Source organism: Triticum urartu, chromosome 1A (assembly GCF_056163025.1).
Source record: "Triticum urartu cultivar PI428250 chromosome 1A, HENAU_Tu73, whole genome shotgun sequence".
Taxonomy (NCBI): Eukaryota; Viridiplantae; Streptophyta; class Magnoliopsida; order Poales; family Poaceae; genus Triticum; species Triticum urartu.
The window spans coordinates 66,812,547-66,823,334 of NC_141873.1; the positions used below are offsets into that span (position 1 = coordinate 66,812,547).

Below are 10,788 nucleotides of genomic sequence, written 5' to 3' on the forward strand. Positions count from 1 at the left end.
CCTCCATCTCTTGGTCGTCGTCCTTGGCGGAGGTCTCAGAAGTAGCAGCGCTGCAAATCTCGAAAGTCAGTCAGTTGGCTCAATGAATCGACCAAGGGTCTGTCCACGGTCGACAAAGGAAAGCAAGTTTTGTTATTACCCGGAAATGGTAGGGACAGCCATCTTCATCTTGGGCAGAGCCTTGGGCGGCTTGGATGGCGTCGCGCGTGGGTGCTTGGGAGCCTTCCCAGTCGGCGTAGGAGAAGAGGCCCGAGGGCGTTTCGACGACTGCCCAACGGGAGCAGTCGCCTTGCCACGTTCCCGTGCTGGATCGTGTGTGAGCTTGGATCGCCCCTCCGGGCGGGGGGGGGGGGGGAGGGGGGGTCAACCTCCTCCTCCTCCTCTTCGCTGGAGTCGACGTTGTCGTCTCCCTCTCCTTCACCGTCGGACTCCCACTCGCCGTGGTCATCTCCACTCTCACCTCCGCTCGCCTCCCCTTCCTCAGTTGGCCCCTGTGCCCCGTTGGCGTCGAGTACATCTCAGTAGTCACCTGGAAAACAACAGACAAGACGAAGGTCAATCGACCTACTCAAAGAAGACCAATGAAGAAAACAAGATCTCAGTCAGGAGCATAAAGACATACCTGGTCCACGTCATACGAGTTGTCGAGTGGAATTACCCTCCTGGCTCCTCGAGGGTTGTCTTTGTTCCCCGTGATGCTCGACAGCCACCCCTCTAGCATCTCGTCAGTAACCTCCTCCGGGTGGACCCGAGTGGTGTCGTCGAGACCCGAGTACAGCCACATCGGGTGGTCACGAGCCTGGAGCGGTTGGATGCGCCTCCGGAGGAAGACCTCCAGCAAGTCCATACCAGTCACGCCCTCACGGACAAGCTCAACCACTCGACCGGCCAGCACTTTGACTTGGGCCTTTTCCTCCGGCGTCACTTTCAGAGAAGCAGGTTTTTCAGCTCGGTCGAGAGAGAAAGGGGGAAGACCAGTCGACTGTCCTGGGGTCGCCTGGTCTTGACAGTAGAACCAGGTCGCCTGCCAACCGCGGACCGACTCCGGGAAAGTGATAGATGGAAAACAACTCTTTCCCCTCGTCTGGATTGCCAGGCCCCCGCACAGCTGGATCACCTGTGTCCTTTCGTCACTCGACTTGGCCTTCTTGACCGATTGGGAACGACAGGTAAAGATGTGCTTGAAGAGTCCCCAATGGGGGCGGCAACCCAAGAAACCCTCACACATGGAGATGAAAGCAGCAAGGTATACGATGGAGTTGGGAGTGAAATGGTGGAGCTGCGCTCCGAAGAAGTTCAGGAAGCTCCGGAAAAAGGATGGGGCAGCAGAGAAAACCCGCGGTCGACATGGGTGGCTAGGAGCACGCACTCATCGTCGCGGGGTTGAGGTTCGATCTCTCTCCCCGGGAGACGCGCAGCCTCGTGGGGAATGACTCCCCCCTCGACCATGTCGTCGAGATCTTCTTGCCGAATCACCGACGGTATCCAATCGCCCTGGATCCAGCCTCGGGGCAGAGCAGACCTTGAGGAGGATCCGCCCCGAGCAGACCTCTTCCCCTCTCCCTGCGCCGCCGCCTTCTTCGCGCGCTCCAGAGCGGATGTCTTGTCCTTCGCCATCGTCGCCGGCAAATCTTGCACGGGCCTGCGGCGCTAAGGTGAGAGCGGAGGTGGCGGAGGAACTTGCGAAGGGAGAGAGGAAGAAGAGAGCACACTGTTTGGAAACCCCGAGCCGGCTACTTATAAGGGGCTGCTCCCGAGTGGCTGACGGGTAGGCCCAGGCAAACCAGTCAAATCCCGCAGCGGACGCACGCGCAGTATGTGGCGAAAAAGGTGGCGCGGAAATCGAGGAGCTTCCGCTTTATCGCTTCCGATTACTGCGGCCGCTCCCGTCCCGCACGCTTCCTGAAATCCGAATCCCGCGACATCCGCGGGCTGCGGAACAACTTGTCAAAACAGAAGACCCCGCTCGTGCCGACACTCGGTATGTCACAAGCAAAGAAATTCACTCGACGAAAGGCCTGGAATGGATCGAGGCGACTGAAAGAGGTTGATGACGTCATCCATGACGATTGACCCAAAACGAGGCACTCATGTAGCCCGAAGAACCAGTCGGAAAGATCCCCAACTCTTTCCACTCTAACCTCGATCCATTCGGGGGATAATGATGAAGCTATGTACCTAGGGTAGGGGCACGGACCCGTCCAAGAGAGCCCTACCCAAGGACATCCCTAGAAGAAGGCACCTTTCAATCGACTTGAAGGTATCCCACTCGACGGGTTCAAGACACTCGACCAAGAAGCTATCACTCGACCAGGAGGCTTAAAGTCACTCCGCAGGCAAACGGTCGGCTATCAAGTAGTCTTTATGGTCATTATAGCACTTTATTAGGGGCGTTACCAGTACCGCCCCACCTTAAATGTACCTTAAACCCTGCATTACTGAGGGCAGGAGAGGACCGACAAACTCTATATAAGCCACCCCCCTCCTCAGTATGAAGGGTTCGCACCCCTATTATTCACACACACATAATCCAATCGACCGCCTCTGGGCACCGAGACGTAGGGCTATTACTTCCTCCGAGAAGGGCCTGAACTCGTAATCCTCGTGTGTTTACAACTTCCCAATAGCTGAGATCTAGCCTCTCCATACACACCCCCTACCTCACTGTCAGAGTTAGAACCACGACACATATCACGTTGTGTTTTTGGCGTAGGTAAAAAACGTTCTTGCTAGAAACCTATAGCAGTCACGTAAAAAAAACTTGTAACAACAATTATAGGACGTCTAACTTGTTTTTGCAGCACGTGCCATGTGATGTGATATGGCCAAAAGGATGTGATGAATGATATATGTGATGTATGAGATTGATCATGTTCTTGTAATAGGAATCACGACTTGCATGTCGATGAGTATGACAACCGGCAGGAGCCATAGGAGTTGTCTTAATTTATTCATGACCTGCGTGTCAACATAAACGTCATGTAATTACTTTACTTTATTGCTAAACCGTTAGCTATAGTAGTAGAAGTAATAGATGACGAGACAACTTCATGAAGACACGATGATGGAGATCATGATGATGGAGATCATGGTGTCATGCCGGTGACGATGATGATCATGGCGCCCCGAAGATGGAGATCAAAAGGAGCAAATGATATTGACCATATCATGTCACTATTTGATTGCATGTGATGTTTATCATGTTTTACATCTTATTTGCTTAGAACGACGGTAGCTTAAATAAGATGATCCCTCACATAATTTCAAGTAAGTGTTCCCCCTAACTGTGCACCGTTGCGAAGGTTCGTTGTTTCGAAGCACCACGTGATGATCGGGTGTGATAGATTCTAACGTTCGAATACAACGGGTGTAAGCCATATTTACACACGCAATACACTTAGGTTGACTTGACGAGCCTAGCATGTACAGACATGGCCTCGGAACACGGAAGACCGAAAGGTCGAACATGAGTCGTATAGAAGATACGATCAACATGAAGATGTTCACCGATGATGACTAGTCTGTCTCACGTGATGATCGGACACATCCTAGTTGACTCGGATTATGTATCACTTAGATGACTAGAGGGATGTCTGTCTGAGTGGGAGTTCATTAAATAATTTGATTAGATGAACTTAATTATCATGAACTTAGTCTAAAAACCTTTGCAAAATGTCTTGTAGATCAAATGGCCAACGCTCATGTCAACTCAACTTCAACGCGTTCCTAGAGAAAACCAAGCTGAAAGATGATGGCAGCAAGTATACGGACTGGGTCCGTAACCTGAGGATCATCCTCATAGCTGCCAGGAAAGCATATGTCCTAGAAGCACCGCTAGGTGATGCACCCATCCCAGAGAACCAAGACGTTATGAACGCTTGGCAGTCACGTGCTGATGATTACTCCCTCGTTCAGTGCGGCATGCTTTACAGCTTAGAACCGGGGCTCCAAAAGCGTTTTGAGCGACACGGAGCATATGAGATGTTCGAAGAGCTGAAAATGGTTTTCCAAGCTCATGCCCGGGTCGAGAGATATGAAGTCTCCGACAAGTTCTACAGTTGTAAGATGGAGGAAAATAGTTCTGTCAGTGAGCACATACTCAAAATGTCTGGGTTGCACAATCGCTTATCCCAGCTGGACATTAACCTCCTGGATGAGGCGGTCATTGACAGAATCCTTCAGTCGCTCCCACCTAGCTACAAGAGCTTTGTGATGAACTACAATATGCAGGGGATGGTGAAAACTATTCCTGAAGTATTTTCAATGCTGAAATCAGTGGAGGTGAAAATCAAAAAGGAACATCAAGTGTTGATGGTCAATAAAACCACTAGTTTCAAGAAAGGCAAGAGTAAGAAGAACTTCAAGAAGGACGGCAAGGGAGTTGCCACGCCCAGTAAACCAGTTGCCGGGAAGAAGTCAAAGAATGGACCCAAACCTGAGACTGAGTGCTTTTATTGCAAGGGAAAGGGACACTGGAAGCGGAACTGCCCCAAATACTTAGCGGACAAGAAGGCCGGCAACACTAAAGGTATATGTGATATACATGTAATTGATGTGTACCTTACCAGTACTCGTAGTAGCTCCTGGGTATTTGATACCGGTGCGGTTGCTCTTTGTAACTCAAAACAGGAGCTGCGGAATAAGCGGAGACTGGCGAAGGACGAGGTGACGATGCGCGTCGGGAATGGTTCCAATGTCAATGTGATCGCCGTCGGCACGCTACCTCTACATTTACCTACGGGATTAGTTTTAAACCTCAATAATTGTTACTAGCCTAACCCGCGCGGCGGCACGCCGCGCTTGGTCATTACTTGCGAATGTATGTAGTCCATTGCATAACCGTCTATTTTCTAATTGAAGCAAGTCAAAACGGTATATAGAAACATTCGAGACACAAAAGATGCAAATTTATTAGAATCTTGCAAATGGATGGGTACAAAGAGAGCAATTAAAAGTGGCAGACTCATGAAACAAACTAATTATTCAAACTATATACAGTCCATTCTACGTAGTGGACTATATATAGAGACACAAACACAACGCGTAAGTAAGTTAAAAGCAATCTCCGATGGATTACGTCGTAAGTTAAAAGCAATCTCCGATGGATTACATCATCCTCGTATATCCTCCTGCAGGATTGGTGTCCGTGATAAAGTGATACAGATATTTTGCAAATGCTTGTACACGTCCAACAGAAGGATGCGCGCCTGTGTACGTGATGACAGGATCATCGCTGTCTGGGCGCTGAGGGTACTACTTGTTTGTCTTAAAAGTGGCAATATATCAAACAAGTTGTTGCATATTTTTGCTAGGATTATTGTTTGTCTTGTAAGCTCGTTTTGCTGTGTAGCTACTTGCTGACGGGCCATATTGAACTGCCATTACTTTGTCTGTGTGCTCTATAAAAAGTTTTTTCCTTTGTAACTTCAAGAGCATAGTAATTATGATCATTGACGGAAATATTATAATCTGCACAGATACATTCTAAAGCCATTTCGGCCGCTTTTTCTTTTACTCCATCTTCTGTATTTGCTGGTTCTCCTTCGTATGTTATGGAGGATTCTCTGAAACTATCCTTTTGAAAATCTTCTAAAGCCATTTCAGCTGCTCTTTCTTTTGCTTCTTGTTAATCTTCTGCTTAGTCCACAGCTTACCACTTTTATTCCTAATCCACTGACTTGGAAAATCAAGGTATGTTAAAGACCTAGCAGACACATGCTTTTGGTGGCAGCAAACCATTCAGTAAGCATAGTTTTAGCAGCCGAAGGATCATCCAAAACATTTCCTAGGTTATCAGTCTCGGCAAATATGACCCTGTTCATATTAGGTATATGCACAACCAATCTCTCGACGGAAGGTTGACGACCATGAATATTATACGCAAACAGTCTCCAAAAAGCCTCACAAGCAGAAAGATACCTAGCCATATGTTCAACAATCATAACAACACTACAACAAGTTACATAAATTTAACTAAATCTATCTGCGAACGTACATTTGATGTACTCGTCAATCTCGTTTCTGCCAGTAGGAGAAGGCACAGTAAAAACACCGCTAGGTTTATCTTGAGCGTAGAAACGCATATGAACCACATCATGACCCTTTGTAAGATATTTAAACAGGTATTTCAATAAATTTGTCCTGTTACACCACTCCACATTTATGTGGGCGTCAAACCTCTTCAACAATTTCATGTTGTATGAAACAACCCATTGATTTCCCAAATGAAGTAAGTCTTTCTGTCTGAGCACATAAAGCCCGTTATCAGAACGACGGTAAACCGGATAGCCAACACGATCAACCATTGTATCATCACTAAATGGCTTTGGAAAGCACTTGGAACAACAATCATTCTTCATGCAAGCACACTTATTATTGTACACCCATTGCATCAGATATGCCCCGATAAACTTCAGAATGAAGTTTATCTTGTTTATGGAAATGGTACTCCAACCGACCAGCCTCTACACAAGAATATGCATTAACGGCAATCTGCTAGCTCAAACAACTGCAACTTGTATAAGGATTAATTTCACCTTCACGATAGTGAGCATAGTATTTGTAGTACTCCAACATAGTAATCTGACCACGGGTGACATCCTCATCCTCCAAATAACGGTCAACATTGTCGCTATCCAAGTGTCCACAGCTAACACAGTTGCATTGGGAAACAATCAAATGTTCATTACCATCAACATATCTAATACCACGATGATAACTCTTATCACCATATGGAAATAGTATAGGATATTGCAAAGCCATAAGATTGCAATTCAGTGAAGATACATGCTTCAATGAACCAGAACGTGTTTCCGCAACCACATCAAAATTTCTACATTCAGGCGTCAAGTCACCAACAATGCGCGCGGCAACCTCAGAAGCAGTAGGACCAGAAAAACGCATACCATGAGCACCACCGTCATCACCAAAAAAACGAATGGACACCTTAGAAACACCAGGGGTGCAGACTCTATCGAGCAATTCTGAACGTGTCCACCAAACGGTGATGTGTATTCAGCATATTTATCAGGGCGGCGACAATTTCAGGATAAAAAAAAGCCCCACATTCCGGGCAGCACAAATCCGGTCCACCATAATACGAACGCCCCCTAAAAGTAGCTGCAAAACAGAACACCGAGTCGGCAACACAAATGGAAAGCAGCACGGACACATAAACCATAAATTATATATACTCACCCTTAAGCAGTTGGATGTAATCTTTAGAAAACGGAGGTTGCATCCCACGTACTGGAAATAGAAAGAAAAAACATAAGACCACATGCATCAGCGTCCGGAGAAGAATAAGAACAACGACCAAAAAAACACCTCTTTCCCGGCCCGACCAGTACGATCGCACCAAAGTCCGCTTACGGCGAGCACACACAACACGAGAGTTCTCTGTAACAGGAGTAGGCATCACTCAAATGAAAAACACGTACACAAATTAGAACCAATCCTAAAAGAACACCACAAAACCCAAGAGAAGCACATGCATATTTAGAAAATTGGACTTACCAAGAGAAGCAGGCTGACCAAAGGTACCGGCGGCACATAAGGGCACCACTCTTGGACGGCAACGGTAAGTCGTAGCACCAACCAAAGAGCCATAAAGATGAACAGCAGCAGGAAAACCAGAAACACAAATACTCGATCCGTCAACCACTTCGACAGGCGAAGTGTCTGCAAGAAACCATTAGATGGATCACATTAGAATCCTACCAATAAGCACAACACCAAACGGCTAGATGGAACAACACCACAGGCATGAAATAAGCAAACTAAGCAAGAAAGGAAGAAATAAAAAACAACCAGTCGCACGCTGGCAGGCCAAACAGCCGGGACAGACCCAGCGACCGCTGAAGAAGAGCCCGCACTAACGGCAGACAACAATCAAACCAACAAGAAGAAACATAGCAAAGCAGCCAGAGGCACATACAGGCACTCCCATGCACGCAACAAGAATCGAGAGCACTCACCAATGGTACAATCCACAGGCCGCTTCCCTAATGAAATCTCCCGACGGCGACTATCGACGTCCACATTAACATCTCGCCGCGAATCTAATTGGTGCACACCTACAGCATGAAGTAACCAATCAAGAAGATGGCAACCTAGACTTAGTAGCACAAAATCTGTACAGAGGAAACTGCAACGACAAAAAGGCAAAAAAGCTCACCAGTCCGGGAAGAACGAAATGGCCGGCGAGCCCCGGACCGGACACGGCATCCCGAATCAGCCAGCTGGCCACGCACACCAGCATTTGCCGGCGACGGAAAATCCAGCGAAGAAAGACGGCCAGCAGCACGGCGGACACGGGCAATAACAACGGCTCGAATACCAGGAGAGCTGCCCCGACGGCGGCGGCTGGACCGAGCAGCAGCGGAAGCAACCATCACCGGAGAAACCGCACAGCTGATTAGAGAAGGAAAAGCGCAGGCAAGAGCACACGTAATGAGCGAGGGAGGCAGGGAAAGACCAGTATTTATAGGGAGCACCAGAAGGGAAGAAACCAAATTGAAAACATCCAGGCAAACCGGCGAGAAAGGCCAAGAAAAACCTACCGAAGCCGGCAACCGCCGTTGACAGGAATCGAGAAATGCAAGCGGCAACCGACAACAGATAATCATACGTGGCAGGGAAACAAAAAGGGCAAACAGCGGCGCATGCAGAACTGTCCAAAACAGGACGTGACCAAATTGATCTCCACAAAGGCGGGACATGCATGCAATCAGAAACTGGAAGGGGCCACAGCATGCAACCAATCCACAACGACGGCGCATTATTTTACGATTTCCTACGGCAATCGCTCCGCGCACCCGGCCGCGCACACCGCTGCATCCCCCACTATTACACGCGTCGGGCATCCATTGGGCGAATTTTTATGATAGGAAAAAGTCAAAAAAATGTGATAAACTAAACGTGGCCAGGTTTAGTATATTTATTTATTTAGTGCCTTGAGCATGAATATTGTATCTGGATCTCGTTTAATACGAGATGGCTACTCATTTAAATCCGAGAATAATGGTTGTTCTATTTATATGAGAGATGTGTTTTATAGTCATGCTCCGCTGGTCAATGGTTTATTCTTAATGAATCTCGAACGTGATGTTACACATATTCATAGTGTGAATACCAAAAGATGTAAGATTGATAATGATAGTCCCACATATCTGTGGCACTGCCGTCTTGGTCACATCGGTGTCAAACGCATGAAGAAGCTCCATACAGATGGACTTTTGGAGTCTCTTGATTTCGAATCATTTGACACGTGCGAACCATGCCTCATGGGTAAAATGACCAAGACTCCATTCTCCGTAACAATGGAGCGAGCAACCAACTTATTGGAAATTATACATACTGATGTGTGCGATCCAATGAGCGTTGAGGCTCGCGGTGGCTATCGTTATATTCTCACTCTCACTGATGACTTAAGTAGATATGGGTATGTCTATTTGATGAAACACAATTCTGAGACCTTTGAAAAGTTCAAGAAATTTCAGAATGAGGTAGAGAATCAACGTGACCGAAAGATAAAATTCTTACGATCAGATTGTGGGGGAGAATATTTAAGTCACAAATTTGGTACGCACTTAAGGAAATGTGGAATCGTTTCACAACTCACGCCGCCTGGAACGCCTCAACGTAACGGTGTGTCCGAACATCGTAATCGCACTCTATTGGATATGGTGCGATCTATGATGTCACTCACTGATTTACAGCTATCATTTTGGGGATACGCTCTAGAGACAGCTACATTCACTTTAAATAGGGCACCGTCTAAATCCGTTGAGACGACACCGTATGAATTATGGTTTGGGAAGAAACCTAAGCTGTCGTTTCTAAAAATTTGGGGATGCGATGCTTATGTCAAGACTTTAACCTGAAAAGCTCGAACCCAAGTCGGAAAAATGCGTCTTCATAGGATACCCTAAGGAAACCATTGGGTATACCTTCTACCTCAGATCCGAAGGCAAGATCTTTGTTGCCAAGAACGGGTCCTTTCTGGAGAAAGAGTTTCTCTCGAGAGAAGTAAGTGGGAGGAAAGTAGAACTCGATGAAGTACCGCCTCTTGAACCGGAAAGTAGCGCAGCTCAGGAAGATGTTCCTGTGGTGCCTGCACCAACTAGAGAGGAAGTTAATGATGATGATCAAGGTACTTCGGATCAAGTTGCTACTGGACTTCGAAGGTCCACAAGGACACGTTCCACACCAGAATGGTATGGCAACCCTGTCCTGGAAATCATGTTGTTAGACAACGGCGAACCTTCAAACTATGAAGAAGTAATGGCGGGCCCAGATTCCAACAAATGGCTTGAAGCCATGCAATCTGAGATAGGATCCATGTATGAAAACAAAGTATGGACTTTGACAGACTTGCCCGATGATCGACGAGCGATAGAGAATAAATGGATCTTTAAGAAGAAGACGGACGTGGATGGTAATGTTACCATCTATAAGGCTCGACTTATCACTAAGGGTTATCGACAAGTTCAAGGGGTTGACTACGATGAGACCTTCTCACCCGTAGCGAAGCTGAAGTCCGTCCGAATCATGTTAGCAATTGCCGCATACTATGATTATGAGATATGGCAAAGGGAAGTCAAAACGGCATTCCTTAACGGCTTTCTTAAGGAAGAATTGTATATGATGCAGCCGGAAGGTTTTGTCGATTCTAAGAATGCAAACAAGGTATGCAAGCTCCAGCGCTCCATCTATGGGCTGGTGCAAGCATCTCGGAGTTGGAACATTCGCTTTGATGAAATGATCAAAGCGTTTGGGTTTATGCAG

General features: G+C 47.1%; 1 protein-coding gene across 5 annotated transcripts; it reads right to left on the reverse strand.

Annotated features, from left to right (window-relative positions):
• Window positions 1-5,909: 5,909 nt before the first annotated feature.
• LOC125546886 (uncharacterized) lies at window positions 5,910-8,471 on the reverse strand. 5 transcript variants are annotated; one of them, XM_048710998.2, is made up of 6 exons: window positions 8,177-8,471; window positions 7,977-8,075; window positions 7,516-7,680; window positions 7,327-7,398; window positions 7,198-7,248; window positions 5,910-7,119 (listed from the first exon to the last, which is right to left on the reverse strand). In XM_048710998.2, the coding sequence occupies exons 1-6, from the start codon at window positions 8,391-8,393 to the stop codon at window positions 6,971-6,973; spliced, it is 753 nt and encodes a 250-aa protein (XP_048566955.2). In that variant the 5' UTR covers window positions 8,394-8,471; the 3' UTR covers window positions 5,910-6,970. The 5 variants fall into 5 exon arrangements, with proteins under 5 accessions (XP_048566955.2, XP_087403430.1, XP_087403433.1 ...); XM_087547304.1 differs by having other exon boundaries at window positions 7,327-7,419; XM_087547307.1 differs by lacking the exon at window positions 7,327-7,398.
• Window positions 8,472-10,788: the final 2,317 nt, after the last annotated feature.

What these genes read in the sequence shown, in the direction of transcription:
- LOC125546886 (XM_048710988.2), bottom strand. Translation starts at nt 8,393, where the DNA reads ATGGTTGCTTCCGCTGCTGCTCGGTCCAGCCGCCGCCGTCGGGGCAGC. An exon ending in ATTTCGTTCTTCCCGGACTG is followed by an intron (nt 8,076 to 8,176) that starts GTGAGCTTTTTT and finishes TTCATGCTGTAG; the next exon opens with GTGTGCACCAATTAGATTCG. An exon ending in GCCTGTGGATTGTACCATTG is followed by an intron (nt 7,681 to 7,976) that starts GTGAGTGCTCTC and finishes GGTTTCTTGCAG; the next exon opens with ACACTTCGCCTGTCGAAGTG.